The 18467-nt window shown below is 34.1% G+C and overlaps 1 protein-coding gene across 3 annotated transcripts in view; it reads right to left on the bottom strand.

Moving 5' to 3' along the window:
* The window catches only part of LRBA (LPS responsive beige-like anchor protein), a 727005-nt gene that overhangs the window by 529094 nt on the left and 179444 nt on the right, over window positions 1-18467 (bottom strand). For all 3 annotated transcript variants that reach the window (XM_067736701.1, XM_067736700.1, XM_067736702.1), the window contains exons 29-31: window positions 17731-17890; window positions 13999-14446; window positions 5351-5481 (exon numbers count right to left, since the gene is read on the bottom strand). In XM_067736701.1, the coding sequence (XP_067592802.1) occupies window positions 5351-5481; window positions 13999-14446; window positions 17731-17890 (739 nt within the window). The remainder of the gene's footprint in view (window positions 1-5350; window positions 5482-13998; window positions 14447-17730; window positions 17891-18467) is intronic.

Raw genomic sequence — 18467 nt, 5'->3', positions numbered from 1 at the left:
TCAATTTAACAATAAAAATATTTTCAACAAGTGATCAAACATGTAAATTCAGAAGCTACTTCTAACATATGGAATGGTACTGACTTATCTTTTCCTTATCCTTGCACTGATAAACTGGCTCCTTCAAACTGACAGTCTTCCAGACATTCAAAAGAACAAAAGGGAAAATGTAAATAGATCATCTGTCTAGCATCTATCCAGGGAATAGCCGATTGTTAATTCAAGGTCCCTAAGGGTCTACATAAATAATGTCCTTTGCAAAAAAGTACTATTAATACAAATGCCAATATTTAATCCCTAAACACGGTTATTTTTTTAATTGCCTTCTCTCTCCTTTTCTCCCTCTTTCCCTCCCCACCCATTCCAGACCAATTCAGGGAGGGATAGTCTATATGCCCAGCTAAAATTCTTCATTAAATAAAAGAAACTTTTATTGGATAAGTAAAGATAAGCCTCTTGGGTCAAAGATTATATAAAGCAAAGAATCAAAATTTTCCTTCAACATTAAAAATAAACATACTAATTTATAATATGCATGGCTCTGATACACAGTAGAGCCTAATACTCTGGTAAGTAGTGTAACTGTTAAATTTTGCAAATTAGCAAACACTCAGCACATAAATTATTTAAGAACAGTCTGTTTAGTTCCTTCATTGGGTTAGCTTCAATTTTGTTTTAATCGTTTACGCTTTGCAAATCAAACATATTTGAAAACACCACCGGACATTTGAAAAAAGAGTAACTGCATCTTAACACATATTGTAGTCTGGACAATTAAACCTTTACTAATGAGTAACTAAAATTTACAGATTTTGATATATTTACTAAAAACCCTATTTTCTCTTTTAGTGTTCTTTATAAATAAATATGCATACACAAAGGGCAAACCTTGTTTCTTCTGATGAATCTTTTACCACTTCTTACGAAAGGTTTGCCATTATTATTATATTACACTTTTTTGCTAATAAAATGCTACAAAAGCTAAGAAACATTATTCAAACTAAAATCTGAAATTTGTATGAGTCAAAACTTGGATACTGATCATAGTTTTAATAATGTACACTGTTTTAAAATGTATTTCCAGGGCTTCCCTGGTTGCACAGTGGTTAAGAATCCACCTGCCGATGCAGGGGACAAGAGTTCGAGCCCGGCCCGGGAAGATCTCACATGTCGCGGAGCAACTAATCCCGTGTACCACAACTACTGAGCCTGCACGCACTCTAGAGCTCACGTGCCACAACTACTGAAGGCAGTGCGCCTAGAGCCCGTGCTCCGCAACAAGAGAAGCCACTGCAATGAGAAGCCCGCGCGCCTCAACAAAGAGTAGCCCCACTCGCCTCAACTAGAGAAAGCCCACGCACAGCAACAAAGACCCAATGCAGCCAAAAATAAAAATAAAAAATAAAATTTTTTAAATAAATAAAAATAAAATGTATTAACAAATCCTTAATTTTTTCACAAAATTATAAAATTATTTGGGTGGTAATGTTTTGACAGAAAAATCTTTGACCTCACATAAGTTGACAAGTTCTCATTCTTTTTCTGGGATCCAGTCCTAGTTTGTCTTTAATTGTGCCACACGTAAAACATAGAAATCCCATTTTGATATCAAAATTTCCAAATAGTTTAAACTTTTTTGCTACAAAACTCATATTTTATGTTTTCTGTTCAACATGGTTTCTTCCAAGGAAGTTCCCATTTTTGCTAATGTACTATGTACTATCGAGTATATTTTTTTATTAACCAATAATCTATTACTAACTATGAGCAGTTCACTTTTTGTTGCTGACTCACTATAAAATTCAGAACTGAAGTCGTCCCAAGACACAAAGGTTTATGGTCCACAGAGACAGATATTAACTGTACTTTCATGTAAAGAAAATAATCCAAGATCAAACCAAGAATAATACCTAAGTTACCCAGATCTGCAAGAATAAACTGCCCAGCTCACCATGTAATCACAATAGCAATCAATTCATCCACAAATCATTTTTCCCAAATCTTGCTTGAACCAGAAGCAGCATAATAAGCTTTGATATACTGTATAGCCTATTTTTTTTAATGGCAAATAACTTAAATCAAGAGATCTACCAAAAAGAAAACAAAAATCTATCAGCTAAAAATATTGATGGCAGAGAGATAACTATTTGTTTGAATTCCAAGTGAAAAGAGAACAGACTACAAGGGCAAGTATAGTAGGCAAAGCACGAAAAATAGGGCGGTAGGAGAGTAAGAAATAGGATGACTGAAAACATTCAGTTGGGTTAGATTTCTTATCAAGGCAGTAATGTTCATGGCAGCAATCAATGGAATGGAAATAATAAACTAAAATCGAGACACCATATAAGTGAAAACAAGAGCCTAGTGACAGAGGAAGAGGAAAGGAAAAGTCAGGTATGGAAATCAAAACAAGTGACAAAAATAAAGACCATCATCACAAGAACAACTCAGAATGACTTGTCATTTTTAAAAAGGAACGAATTTTTTTTAAAATAAAGGGAGCTAAATAAAGGAAATGAACTACAAATTCTACCCCAAAATGGAAAAAACTGGGAACTATTTGAGAAACACTACCACCACAAGTTATACAAAATTTAAATAAGAGGGGGAAAAGGGTACATTATGGGCTGGATACAGGGTTTTGTGGGGTTTTACCAATAAATATGATAGTCTTCAAGATAGCAAATTATTTTGTAATTCTGCATATGGTTCTTCAGGGTATTTTACATTGTAATGAACTTACTGGAAAATATACAATGGCTTCAGAAAGAAATTTGTTATGCTGTTTTATATCAAATATTACTCATATATCAGCTTTCTTTCTGTTTCTTATCTCTTCTGAAGACTGCATGAATTTTTTTTTCTTTCCCTTGTACCAATTTTATTTACTTGTTTAACATTTTTTCTGGCTTTATTGAAATAAGTCAAAGACTGCATGAATTTAGAAAAATATATTTAAAAGAAATCAGAGGGTCCTATTTACCTTGCCCCATAAACTGAAATTAAAGGGTAATATATTCAAAATAAGATGATAATATTTTACTCAGTGTACTGTGAACCTCTGAATTTACTACATATGCTCTGGGAAGTTATTAGGAATTCACTATTACTGAATTTAAAAGACAGCAGAAAGTTTCATAGATATTAGTAACATCTGACTTTTTCCCAACAGGGGCTTGTCTAGAAAAATCACAGTTGATTTTTTTTAAGGCCTTTGGATGGAGGTGGAAGAACAGAAATTTGCGTAACCAGTCCAAAATAGATCCCCAAATTGCTGCTTCTCCAAAGTAAAAAAAAAAAAAAAAAAAAAGTATCAGAGTATAATGATGAAGGAAATAAAGAAGGAGAAAATAAAGAAGAGGAAATTTTGCTGGAGTTCTACACTTACTTTCCTTTATTGTTTCTCACTAAGACAATGAATGATGAAAAACAAAATGTAACACATATACCACACTATTGCAAGATGTTAACAACAGAGAAATGCAGAGAGGGTGAGGTTGAGAGCATATATGGGAACTCCCTACTTTCCTTTCTATTTTTCTATAACCTAAAACTGACCTAAAATATAAGGTCTATTAATCTTAAAAAATGTTTTAATAAAGTAAAAAACAAGGCAGCACAAAACTGTCTACTACCACTGCAGCTTTTGGTTTCCTTGTGGATATTTTTCTTCAACAACTATTCTTTCCTAATTATAAAAATAATACAGGATTACTGATAAATTTTTGGAAAATATACTAAAATTAAAAATTTTGAAAATCAAAATTTCCATTAATTCATGGAAATAATCAAGTAACTTCAGAGTACATTTCCTTGCTTCTTCCATGTATGAAAAGTATATACATACTTCACATAGTTATGATTTCATAGCATGTAAAGTATTGCATGTAATTTTTTTTTTACTTAACCTACTGTGAGCATTTTCTATTATCACTTAACACTAAGAAATTTGTAAAGAATTAATCACATTTAAAACTTTGAAAAAAAGTTTTTGTTAGCACAAGTAAAATAATTACAATGAAAGGAAAAAGAAAAGCAGGAAAGACAAAAGAAATAAACAATCCTGGGACTTCCCTGGTGGTGCAGTGGTTAAGACTCCATGCTCCCAATGCAGGGGGCCCAAGTTCGATCCCTGGTCAGGGAACTAGATCCCACATGCATGCTGCAACTAAGAGTTCACATGCCACAACTAAGGAGCCCACATGCCGCAACTAAGGAGCCTGCTTGCCACAACTAAAACCCGCAACCAAATAAATTTAAATAAATAAATATTTTTTTAAAAAATACTAGTCTTGTTTCTGGAACACATGATACATAGTACACAGAAAGGAAAAATTAAATGTCCCTGACAACTGGCTAGTAGAAACTCAAGTTAGCAGCAAAACTCGCTGAGATATACCGGTTTACCAAATAAAGGTAGAACATTGGATAGGAGGCCTGAGATGTCGCAAAAGATGAAGGAAAAACATTATTTCTGATTTTAACATAATCCACCTAGTCATTCCTTCAAAATTCCTTTTATTTTTCATTAATCTCATCCTAGAGTAACAAGAGAGGATGACTCCTTTGGGGGATTAATTTTTTTTTTTTTAGTTTTTTGGGGTATTTTTTAATGAAATAGCACAACACTTAGAAATACACTACTTATATAAAATAATATTCCCTTTGTCCTAACTTGGTCTTTTTAATATCACATAGTCTTCAAGTTCACCTGCTATTATCACTGAGCTTCCAATCAACATCTAGGGATATAGGATCTTGCACCCATACATGTGCACCAAAAGGCTTTTACGTTAGGAAGGAATAGAGAGAGAGAGGCGGGGCAAAAATCAAATTGTAGTAAGAGTTATTGAACTACTGTGACTAATGCTAGAATGATGATAGACTTGAGGGCAGCATTCCCTTTCCAAGCATCTAATTCAAAAACTATGCAAGAGAAAGCAAAGTACTGGATACCATATAAACATCTGGCAACTGATAACCAGATTAAAAGACCAAATGTCAGCAAAACTTTCTCATATTAACCACTATCTATACACATCTTCTCAAGTGAAAGGAAAGGAAAAAAGTATTTTAATACATCTGTCATTCATTCAACCACCCAACCAGCAGCATCCAATTTGTCATACACTACTATGTTTAAGTGGAGAAAGTATTAAAATCCTTGATTTAATTTATTTCATATTACTCAAAAATGATGATTCAGAAAATCATCAAATAATCAACAACATAATACAAAAGCATAATCATTCAAAATATGCCTAATAAAACTATTTAACTTAATCAAAAATCCTAAGCTTTGCAATGGGATTAAGAACTTTTTTGTTGAAATCGCTGATAACAAACTCACCAGGTGATTCTCCCCCCACATCTGAGGCTTGGGCTGAATCTACTGAAGAAACCACACTGACAGCATTGGTAGGTATACTTGTAAGTGTTGAAGGTAAGACTGCTGATTTTTTTGTTGCCACGATGACACTTCTGTAATAAAGAAAGTAAATAAATTTTAAAATACAGAAAATCACTCAAGTTAATTACATGAATTTCAAAACAGAAAATAGGAAACCAACTTCTTTTTCCTAACTTTTTCTTATCTCTATTTTGATGTACAACTTAGAATATACTCTCAATAAGAAATCTCTTCAGTGGTGTTCACAGTTATTTATACTTCATTTTTTTAGAATCGAGACAATGTTCTACAAAAATATAATAATCAGTTTTAACATTTCAATTTATATTTATAATATTCTTTAAATTTAGGATCATCTTTAATTATCCACCTTAAAATATAACCAAAGGTATATAGGAAAATAGGAATTTGGCATTCAAATGGAAAATTAATTAACTTTTTCTTAACCTCAGAAGTGAAGCAGAAAACTCAACATGCTTCTGTAAGGATTTTAAAGCACCACTAAGTTGAAATGATAAAACCTTAGAAATCTTATAAGGTTAAGAAAATGCAGGTATGAACAATTTTTTAACATGTATACAAGCAAAGTTTTACTTTTTAACTCTCATAGACTGTCTTATATTACACAGAAAAAACAATGCATAGGCATAAAAAACCTAGATGTAAAAATATCAAATCATCAAATTTGTTCATCTTGGGTATTACTCAAACACAGGTATTTACGATATACCAATTTCATTTAAGTGTAATACTTTATACCAAAATAGTAACTAAAAGACCTTAATAGGCATAACTTAAAAGGCATTTTTAATTGAAGTTAGCTCCATAAACATGCAAAACCCCAGTTAATGAGGTAAAGAGGACAGCTAATATATAATGCACTCCCACAGCAGTGCTTACTTTTAATTACCTGGTATTAACCATAAGCCTAAAGTCTTCAACATTCAATTTATTTAATCACATCTTTTGTTGACAATATTGTAACTGCAAGCTTCAAGTACTCCCTTAACAGCTTTAAAGTATTCAGTTCCTAAATAAAGTTACTTAGATACTTGATCCAGATATATGTATTCCACAGTGAAAATTATATAATTCCAGCACTTTAAAAATACATTTTGTTTTCACTGTTACATCAAAAAGAGATAATACAAAGTGAAATAGGTTTTGTTTTACTTCAGTGCCTATCATGTGACAGCAAACACTGTTGCCAATTAAATCAAGTTCTCTTGTGCTAGGTATGGCTTATTCAATGTACTTGGGGGTAGCTGGTGTCACATCATTATAAGGGTGACTGCCAATGTTAACTATACACTAAAAAATAGAAGCAACAGCCACCTGAGCCCTCAATCCAAAATGGTGTGCTTAAATCACGGTAGCTTATATTGGATGAAGATTATTGACTTTAGGGGGAGCAGATGACCCCCTCTGTGCACACGTGCGTGTGTGTGTGTGTGTGTGTGTGTGTGTGTGTGTGTGTACACGTGTGCTGGTAGCACATTCAGAAAACAATAAAAAATGTAATTTGTATATTACCTACCATGGGGCAAATATTTACAAGCCTATTGTTTAAGAAAATCTCTAGCTACCTATTTCCTAGTTACCTATTTTGGGGGGACGGGGGCAGCGGGGGGGGGCGGGGGGGATATGGAGAATTTACTTAGACATTTGCTCACAAAAGAAAGAACTAGCAAGATTTAGTTTACTCATACAATAGGCAAGTACTGATAGGAGCAATAGAAATTAACATTTAGAAAAGTGAAATTGCTTTTTCTATATTTGAAACTTAAGCCATAAACCTACCCTATGTACCAGCAATTCCACTCTTAGAAATTTCCTCCAGATAACTGAAGTCCACAAAAAATAGGTACAATAACATTCAGATAGCTTTACTGATAAGAGCCAAAAACTGGAAATAGCCCAGAATCCTTTAAGCAGAAAAATGAATAAAAATATGGTGGTGTGTTTTTACAATGGAATAATATCCCGCAATAAAAACATACAAACTACTGATTAACGTAACACATATGAATCTCAAAAGCATTATGTTGAGTGAAGGAAGCCGTATACAGAGGAACATAAATTTTGTATTTCCTTTTACATGAAGTTCTAGAAAAGACAAAACTAATCTATTGTTTAAAAAATAAATAAAAATAAATTTAAAAATTAAAAAATAGAACAATAATTGCCTGTGCGGGGTGGAGACAGGCATTGGCTGAGAAGGAGCATGAAGGAACTTTCAAGACTGATGATATCTTGATTGGAAATTTAGGTTACACAGGTGTTTAATTTGTCAAAACTCATCAAATGGCATACTTAAAAATTTATGCCTGTTGTTGTATGTACATTTCACCTTAAAAACAGTATTGATGTCTGGTTAGAGATCTGCGCCTGAAATGTTTGAGTGAAGTGATCTGATGTATGCGACTTACTCTGAAATGCATCAGAAAAATAAGAATGACTGATGAATAGAGAGATGGCTATATGGAGAACTCTAAGATGAAGCAAACAGTTAAAGGCTAATTGCAGAATCTCAGTGGTGGGTCTCTGGGTGTTCAGTGTACAATTCTTGCAAATTCTCTGTATGTCTGAACATTTTCATAATAAAATGTTGGAAAGCTGGTAACAAAAAAAAAATGTTTACCACAGATGTCCCATAATATGCACAATCTCTATGTGTCCAAGATGGTACAGTTAATAAAAGATAACAAAAGAACTTGACCTCATTTCTATTCCTTTAAACAACTGCCATTAATAATGTTTTTTGTTTGGTTTTTTTTTGCGGTACGCGGGCCTCTCACCGTTGTGGCCTCTCCCGCTGCGGAGCACAGGCTCCGGACGCGCAGGCTCAGTGGCCATGGCTCACGGGCCCAGCCGCTCCGCGGCATGTGGGATCTTCCCGGACCGGGGCACGAACCCGTGTCCCCTGCATCGGCAGGTGGACTCTCAACCACTGCGCCACCAGGGAAGCCCCTAATAATGTTTTCAACCATGAATAATAGCTATACTTTATTTCAGTTCAGTAAATATTTATTGTCCAGTATCTTTCACATATTCTCATTCCTGACACATCTGAAGTGTGGCTTCCTATATGAATTTACATTTAACTAGCACTCCTTACACACTACTGCAATATGCTGTTATGGTTCTTGAACTGAGCATGTACATGCTTTCACAACTCCAGTCCTCTGTATGTGTTATTTCTCTACCAAGACGCCTTCCTCTTAGTCCTGCTTGCCAGCTAACTTCCTTCTCACCTTTCAAAACCTTGCTCAAAGGTAAGCCTCCCCAGATTGCCAAGTCAGAGTCCACTATTCTTTGTGCTTCTACATGATCCTATTATATAAACTTAATAAATTATTAATGAATGCTACGATTAAGCACTGACAATATGCCAAGAATTATTACTCAATTCACAAAACAATCCTAACATACAAATTACCTCCATTTAAGAAAATTTAAAAAGTAAACCTCAGAAAGGTAAAGTAACTTGCCAAGGTAAATGGCAGAACTGTCCCACAATTCTGGGTTTATCTAAACAAGAGCCTCTAATTTGAACTGTTTCCTCATACTGACCTTTACGTTTTATTGAGATATAATTCACATTCCATACAATTTATTCATGTACAGTATACAATTAAATGGATTTTAGAATGTTCATAGAATTGTGCAACCATCACCACAATCATATTAACATTTAAAGGTAATTCTATAATATAATCATCTATAAGCAATGGTAATAAAGATTTCCAAGATATTAAATATGTACTACTACTACTAAAATACAAAAATATATCTGCTCAGAAATGGAAAAGTTGCATTCTTTAGCCCCGCTATGTAGTTAGTACATAATAGAAAAATAAAATTAATCAATGTCCAAATTCAATGACTGATTCAAATATCACTGAAGAAGTAACATACTAATACTTTAGCTTTGGGCCACATAAAAACAAAGAAAATTCAGTAACAAAGATTCCCTTAAAAGGACATTAAGCAGTAGGCAGATTTCAGGATATTTTCATTCCAACTGTTTTTACTATTGTTAAATTATAAAATTTCTGTGTACAAGACTAAAATCTTCAATACGGGGGGGTCTTTAAGCTATCATATTTATCATGTATGAAAGTGTAAATCTAAACTAGTAAAGCATGTCTTAAAGTTTTAATAAAATGCCATTGTTCTCAGGCTACAGCTTAAGTTTCCATTTAAAAGACAAATTGAAATCCTTGTTAATTTTCAAGAAATAAATTACTGAATTTTTAATATCAGCCAACAATTTTAACAAAAAGCACTTCAAACTTTTTTGGCATAAAAAATTTGGAAGACAGGTAAGTCTTTTAGTTATATAAGCTATTTTTCCAAACTTTCAATTAAAAACCAAATATTAAAGTATAAAATTTCACATATTATTGCTTTTTTCTTTATACTCACCAACTTTAATGAATAATTAGTATTTGTGAGCACTATGCTAAGGACGTATATGAATTATGCTATTTATATTTATAACAACCTACGAGGGAATTATTTATATTTATAACAACCCATTAGGTAAGTACTACATATTATTATCCCCATTTTACAGATGAGAAAGAAGTAATTTTCCTAAGTCTCCAGAGATAGAGAGTGTAAACACTTGACTTTTTTTTTTCTTACCTGAACTAGGGATACTTTTTTAAAGATTTCTTTTTATTGAGTAACGACATAAAGCAACAATGTCTTCCAGATCACTAAGGTTCAGAAGTTCCATTTCAGAATTATATCAGTTTGAATTATCACAAACTTTCACATAAATGCTATTTTCTTTAACATGCAAATAGTTCACTAAAGGAGAAAAGAGCATTTTAAGCCTAGTACTTTAGTCCCTAAGGATCTAGCTGAAAAGCCAGACAAGCCCTTGAACTTTATCAAGATAAATCCCTGGCATCCGCTAATCACCAGAGAGGATCTTCAAATTAGATAAGAGCAAGAATGTTGGCATGGGAATGAACACAAACACCTTGCCATCCACAAAGGCCCACAACCTGGCAGCCTTTCAGCAAGGTTCCACTCATGTAGCTGTTACTCTAAACGTTCCAGCTATTGCTTGGAAGTTGATAATTCTTAAGATATGAGGAGAGTTGTGATTTCTGACACAGCATTCCAGAGATAAATACATGATCAGAAGGACGCTTTGAAATTCTCAAAGATATTCCTCTGGTCTAAAGCTGCATGAAAATAGTTTTTCAAAAGGTGTCTCTTGCTAAGAAAAAGAGGGGGTAAAAACAGAGCAGTTTGCTTGCCATCAGATAGTATGTTAAATGCATACCAGACATGTAAGTTCCAAATAACCTCCTGAAAAATGCTATCACCAAAATTCCCCTTTGTTTCCTGTTTCAATAAACCCCTTTAAAATGTATTCCCCGTGCACAGTTCCCTAAATAAGTTTGTAACCTACACACTGAAGGTATCACTAAGGCATAGACAATTTCTATGCTATTTAAAAAGAAATACATCCCAAAATACATGAAATTCGGGGAATTTATAAGGAAACAACTTTGAGTATATTAGTAAGATTTATTAAATGTAAAACTCTACCCTTAAGTTATTCTCACTATTCAATCTAAGACTAATACAAATTTAAACAAATTCATAAAAATTGTGAATATCAGAAAAAACCTAATCATTTACACCTCTTCTCACCCTCAAAATATAGCCATTGCAGTTTGTTATAAATTTTGGAAGCATATGGGAACATATGTATCTATTTTTTCAAAAGATCATAAATTCCAAACTAAACTGTACTCTGCTTTTTCCACTTAATAATATATCTTCAATATCATTTTACAATACATCAGTTGTGCTTTTCTCTCATTAGTGGCTGCATAGTATTTACTATATTCATAGGAAACAACACATGTAACCAATTCTTAATAAATTGGCAACTACGTTTGCATAGCATAGCCAAATGACAGGATTTAGAGTCCACTGGCCATGGTTTAAATTTTAGCTCCACCATTTATTAGCGCAAAAGCTTAAAGCATTTATTTACTTTCCCTGTGCCTCAGGTTTCATCATCTGTAAAGTAAGAATAAAAACAGTATCTATCTATCCACCTACCTACCTATCTATCTAAAAAATGCACTTTAATACACCTTCACAGGGTAAAAGCTCAATAGGTATTAGCTTAACTATGAAATTCCTCTTGCAGAAAGAAAACATTTTATACTTGCACATATCTTCTGTATAGGCTTATATAATTAGGTTTACATATTTTAAATTTTAATTAACTGCCAATTTTCCCTCAGATAAATTGTACCAATATGCCCTCTCAACAATATAAAAGTGTTTCTTCATACCCTCATTAAGACTAGGTATCATCTTTTAAACTTCTGGATTTCTTCATGCTAAGTGTTATAGATTAATATATCTTCAATATCATTTCACACCAGTACATATTGTTGTGCTTTTGTTCTCTTTAATAGCTGTATAGTATTGCACAGTGTAAGGATAAGGGAATTGAGGCTCAGGAGGATGAGGTAATTTGTCCAAATTCATTAATAAGTAACAGAGCCAGAACTCAAACAGTTTCATCTCATTTCTAGAGTCAATATTCTAACTCCTATATTATAAAGCCTAATAAAAAAGAAAAAGACATCTGAATCTAGCAGCCACTATATCTATAATGTCACATTAGACATATACCAATATGCTATTTACCTGGAATTTAGACTCTGTCAATCTCATCATTCCACGACATTGACCTAATCTTTAAACAGAGGTAGAGGGAGTAAGATGATAGAGGATGATGGCAAAAAGATTTTCCATTAAAGTTATATATTCCCTGTGTTCTTTCAGAGCATATTAATTATATAAATAATTTTAACCAGCTTGGATATCTAATGTGCCAGCAGGTCTGAAGTAGAAAACTAGGAGATGAGATGAAATACAGAGAACAGGAGACACAAAGAAATAACCAGACAGAAGGAAATTATGATGAGGATATACCAAAAGAAAACAGAAGCCAACTGGAAGGAAATCCCACTGGCCAAATCAGAGACAATCTGAGCATCAATATAAACAATAACAATAATATTATAATTCATCCTATAAAGTATGAAACCGTAAGGTCATATGATGAATGTACTGAATTCATTTGATGAGGAGGGTAACAGTTTCTAAACCCCTCTTCCCAGGGAGTACCTTAACAGTGGAGAAACCCGGAAAATACCATTTCTATAAATGATCAGAATGAGTATCACCAGTAATGAGATAAAACCATGTGCCACTTGTTAGAATACAACAGGAAGAAATAGCATCACTTCTGTGATATTACTTCCAAAGATGCTTTAGCTTGACTCTAATCCCCAGGACACTAATTAGACAAATCTAAACTGAGGGACATTATACAAAACAGCTGGGCTCTCATCTTCTGAAGTGTCGAGGTCATTAAATTTAAGGAAAGACTAAAGAACTGTTCTTCCAAATTGAAGGAGGATAAAGAGACACAACAAAATACAACACATAAGTCTGAATTCGATCCTTTTACTATAAAGAGCATTACCGAGAAAATTAGTGAAACTTGAAAGGTGTTTCGAGATTTGACGGTAGTATTAATATTATATCAATGTTAATTTCCTTATTTTGATGAATGTATTGTGGTTATGTAGAAAATATACAATAAAATATTCAAAAGGCGTGTAGTACTGTATCAATTTTCCCTCAACAGATGCAGGAAAAATAAAATTTCTTTTAACTGGCAACTTTTCTATAAGGCAGAGCTTGTTTTCAGATAAAAATACTGATTTTTGAAAAAGAATATGCTTAACAACTCTCATACATACATGTCTTACAGGCAGAATTTCAGAAAATTTAATATAAAGAAAATTTTCAAGCAAATTGGCCAAAGGTTTCTTAGGACAGCAGAACCAACAAAGTCAGGAATCTATAGTTAGCTTTCTCAAGCTGTCAAGACTCTGAACACTTTGTTGAATTCCTGAATTTGTCGGAATCCACAGATTCCCACCTTTTTTCACAAAGGCTGGCACAGTACTGACAGCAGGGGAATGAAAGGTAACCATTTGTAAATATAGGTGATTTTTAAGTTGTAACAAACGAAGAAAAAAATTATTTAATATACAACTTGCCAATGTAATATTAAAATTATTCTTAAACAATCTTAATAATTATGTTGATAAATAAAAATTTGAAATGATATACAAACCATACAACAAAATATCCTTATAATTTTTAAAACTATATCAAAACATCCCTTTTTAATGTTGAAGCTACAAAATTTAACAAAGTTAAATTCTTGTTTAACCTTTAAATCCTTATAATTTATATATTTATAAACTAATGAGAACCTACTGTATAGCACAGGGAACTCTACTCAGTGCTGACCTAAATAAGAAGGAAATCCAAAAAAGAGGGGATATATGTATACCTATAGTTGATTCACTTTGCTGTACAGTATACACTAACACAACATTGTAAAGCAACTATACTCCAATAAATTTATATATTTATAAATTTATATATTTATAACCTTTAAATCCTTATAATTTATATATTTAAATCCTTATATTTATATATTTAAAGACTATTTACAGTACCTGTCAAAAGATCTGAACTGCACAGGCTGCTCAACAGATAGATCACCAAGAGCTCCAAGGCAGGCTGGTGGCAGAAGGGCAGGATCCACTGTGACTCCATCTCCTGGTATGTTAACTAAGCTTCGGAGAATGTCCTTCACATTGATATTTTTTGAAACGGGAACTGATGGTGCAGCCTTGTTATCCAATTCATTTTCTCCATCACTTTTGGTCTCCTGAGATTTACTGACTTCTGAAGAAAGAGTGCACAGCACCTCACTGATGGCATCTGGGCCTGCACTGACACTTGGAGGTGCTACAGGAGGAGCTACGTCCACATTGCTTCCTAAACCAGTAGCCATTTCTTCCCCAATGCCTGAGTCCCTCCTTCGAGCAGATGATGCACTTTCAGATTCTTCCATGGATGCTGGAGTTAATGGACTGAATGCTGCTGGTGAGTTTTCTCCATCTTACCCAGAAAAAGAAGAAAAGTATGAATTAAAAAATTTACAACTCATTTTAAAAAGGTACACTCAGTTCTAATTATTTTAAATTATGAAATATACAGCATGTTCTAAAAGGTAAAAAACAAATTAAATAATCTAGAAAATGTACTCAGTAAATAATTAGATGGTTTAATAAAATAATAATAATAATAAATAATAACAAAATATCTTAGAAAACCCCAAACTGAATATGACATACCAATGGGTACCAACACAAGGTTGAAAGCCATTGGCCTATAAGAAAAAGTCCAAAATCCTTAGGATAAAGTACAAGGTTCTTCAATAATATGAGTCGGCTAAGTTGTAAACTTTATCAGGGCAGGGAATGTACGTTCTTTAACACTTCCTCTCCAGCACCTATGACAATGCCTGGGCCTACAACAATGCCTGGCAAGTAGTAGGTAGTCAATAAGTATTTTTCAGATGACTATTCAACTCCAGCTTTATCTCCTGCTACTCATGGCATAACGCATAATACTTTACAACACCAATAATTACCTCTACCTCAATCATGGTTTCTACTGCTAGAACACTTGTTACCACTCCTAAATAATTGAATAATTCAATGGTCCTTAAAATCTAGTTCAACAGGGAGCATCACCTTTTCTACTTGATTTTCATTCCCCCCAATCAGGTGTTCACTCCATTCCAACAAAAATGCTCCATCTTGCTAAATCCAATGGTCAGTTCTCAGTCCTAACAGCACTTGATATAGCAGCAGCAACTGATTATTCTCTCCAACGTGACAATACTTTTTTCACTTGGCTTACAGGACACGATGCTCTTCTGGTTTTTCATCTACTACCTTACTGTTGTTCCTTCCTTACCTCCTTCACTTCTTTTTCTCCTGGATTTCTTAACTTGAAGGGACTTAGTACTCAGTTCTTAATCCTTTTATCTTCTCTATCAACATTTATTTCCTTAGTGGTCTCATTAACTCTCAAAGTTTTAAATACCACTATTTCAATAAATAACTACACAAATAAATAAAATTCAGACTGTTATATATAACTGCCTATTCTGCATCTTCTTTTATATGTCTAAAAGACATCACAAACTCAACATGTTGGAAACTGAATTTCTTATCTTCTTCCTTTAGTATGTTTCACCTTCAGTATATCCAAGTGCACCTTATAATCATTCTTGACTACCTTCCATCTTTTGCATATCCACAGCAAATATTTTAAAATCCTGTTTTCTCACTATCAAAATATATCCAGAATCTGACTGCTTCTCACTAGCCCTACAGCTACCACCCTAGTCCATCCCCAAAATTACCTCTTGCCTAGGTTATTGCAATATCCTCCTAACTGGCTATGTTAAGACTGTGACATTAATGGTTCTATTGGCCATGCTTCCTGGTATTCACCCCCTTGAGAAGTTGTTGAGTCTGGGCTGGGCCTGACTCACTGCAACCAACCGAATGTGGTAGAAGTGGGTCAGTTCTGTGCCCAAGCTTAAGATCTGGCAATCTGTACATTCTCAGAATCTCTGAACACCTCTATAAACAATCTGGCTACCTGGTTGGAGTAAAACCAAGAAATTCATCTGAGAACAAGTAGCAAGGCCCCACACATACAACCCCAGCTTAGCCATTTCAGTCATTCAGCCCTAGCTCTTGGAGCCATTCTAGCTGAGGCACTAGATTAATGAGGAGAAAAGCCATTTCGGATTTTCCAACCCCAGCAAACAACAGGGGTTGAATCATTACCACTGAATCATAGCAGGGATGAATCATTACCACTGCGACTTATCTGAATCAAATTCATGGAATCATGATAACAAGACTAAAACAGTGAGTTTTGTGAGTTTTAGCTTTGAGGTAACATGTAACACAGCAGTACATAACTAAAACATTGGTTTTTCTTGCCCCGTAGGGTGTCTTCTTAAAAGTGTTACTTTAAAAAACATATATCAATTCTAACTCCTGTACTCAAAACCCTCCAATAATTTCTCATTCTCCTTAGAGTGAAAATCCCTTTCTCCTTAGAGTGAAATACCCCCTTTCTCCTGGTCATTCCTGATAATTTTCCCCATTCAATTTTTCTTTTCTTAGGACTTAACACCTTCTAAAATAATCAATACTATACAATTTATTTATTAAATGTACTTATTTTCTACTTCCTCTCACTAGAATTCAAGCTCCAGGAGGGCAGACTTTTTTTTTCTTTTGTTCATTAATAATGAACAAGAACCTAGGAGGTACGGAATGAATATTGATTGGATAAATAAATCACCCCTGTTGGGTAACAGCTACTTCTATAACTACAATACCTGCTTCTCTATAACTGGCAGCTAATTTTATAACTTTCCCTATAACTGGCAGCTAATTTTATAACTCCAATTATTATAGTTATTTGTTAACAAATCTGTCTCATAAGAAAATATGTTATTTATTCTTTACAACAAATGTGGAGTTAAACAAAAATGTCTAATACTTTATTTGTAAAGAATAACATATTCTCGGGCTTCTGTGGTGGCTCAGTGGTTAAGAATCCGCCTGCCAATGCAGGGGACACAGGTTCGAGCCCTGGTCCGGGAAGATCCCACATGCCACAGAGCAGCTAAGCCCATGCATCGCAACCACTGAGCCTGCGCTCTAGAGCCCGCGAGCCACAACTACTGAAGCCCGCAGGCCTAGAGCCCATGTTCCGCAACAAGAGAAGTCACCGCAGGCTTCCCTGGTGGCGCAGTGGTTGAGAGTCCACCTGCCAATGCAGGGGACACAGGTTCTTGCCCCGGTCCGGGAAGATCCCACATGCCGCAGAGCGGCTGGGCCCGTGAGCCATGGCCACTGAACCTGTGTGTCCGGAGCCTGTGCTCCACAATGGGAGAGGCCACAACAGTGAGAGGCCCGCATACCGCAAAAAAAAAAAAAAAAAAAAAAAAAGAGAAGTCACCACAGTGAGAACCCACGCACCACAACAAAGAGTAGCCCCTGCTTGTCACAACTAGAGAAAGCCCGCACGCAGCAACGAAAAACCAAAGCAGCCAAAAATAAATAAATAAATTTATTTATTTTTTTAAAAAAAAGAATAACATTTTCTCATCTTTCAAATAGATGGCTCACTTAACGAACAGAAACCATCTCCCAATTGCAATGGTACTTAAAATATTTGGTTATTAGTAAAAATAAATACATACTCTCACTTTATACATAAATTCCAGAATCAATATTTTAACTATCATAAGTAGGTAATGTTTTACTTGAACTTTGGATGCCAGATAATAAAATACAGAAACTTACCAGGGAGTGATAAATTCCCACTTTCACTACCAGTTTCCTTAAAAGACTGGCTATGCCTTTCATTTTGGGGTTCCAAAATGTCTCTGTACTTCGAGACCATAAGAACAGAGATAAAGTATACAACTGCCAAGGCTAAAAACTGTGCTTGTTTGCTATCCTCCTGGGGAAAAATAAAAGGAGTTGATCAAGCCACTATTAAATAACATGTTTGAATCTTACTTTACATGACAACATTCAAATAGAAAACATGTTCACAAATCTTTCAATATACACAGAAAATAGTAATGAATTCACCTGAGCAAAGATTAGGCAAATACTCTTGGAAAAATGCCTGTAAATATTAGGTTTTATGCTTGTGAAACATGAAAAGAGAGAAGCTGGCTTGTTTTTTTTAAATTAAGTAACTAAATCTGAAGAGATATGTCCTAATATACTTTGTAAGGTTAATCAAACAGCAATTATCATTATATGTGAACAACTATTTTTTCTTCCAACCATAAGAATTAAAATGTTTTAAAAAATCAGAATAACAGTTTTCCTAAAAGACAAGCATTCAAGATTTTTTAAAGTAACATTATCACATACAGAACTGGATGCCAAAGAAATTCTCAAGAGTATTTTAAAATAATACAGACTCAAGTGTCCACAATTGAAAATATAGTGTCTGCCAGAAAGAAAAGGACAAACTCCAGACACGCAGGCTCAGCGGCCATGGCTTACAGGCCTAGCTGCTCCGC

Source organism: Pseudorca crassidens, chromosome 4, assembly GCF_039906515.1.
Source record: "Pseudorca crassidens isolate mPseCra1 chromosome 4, mPseCra1.hap1, whole genome shotgun sequence".
NCBI classification, from domain to species: domain Eukaryota; kingdom Metazoa; phylum Chordata; class Mammalia; order Artiodactyla; family Delphinidae; genus Pseudorca; species Pseudorca crassidens.
The sequence above is the reverse complement of the archived record's forward strand: the minus strand, read 5'-3'. Positions and strand labels throughout refer to the sequence as shown.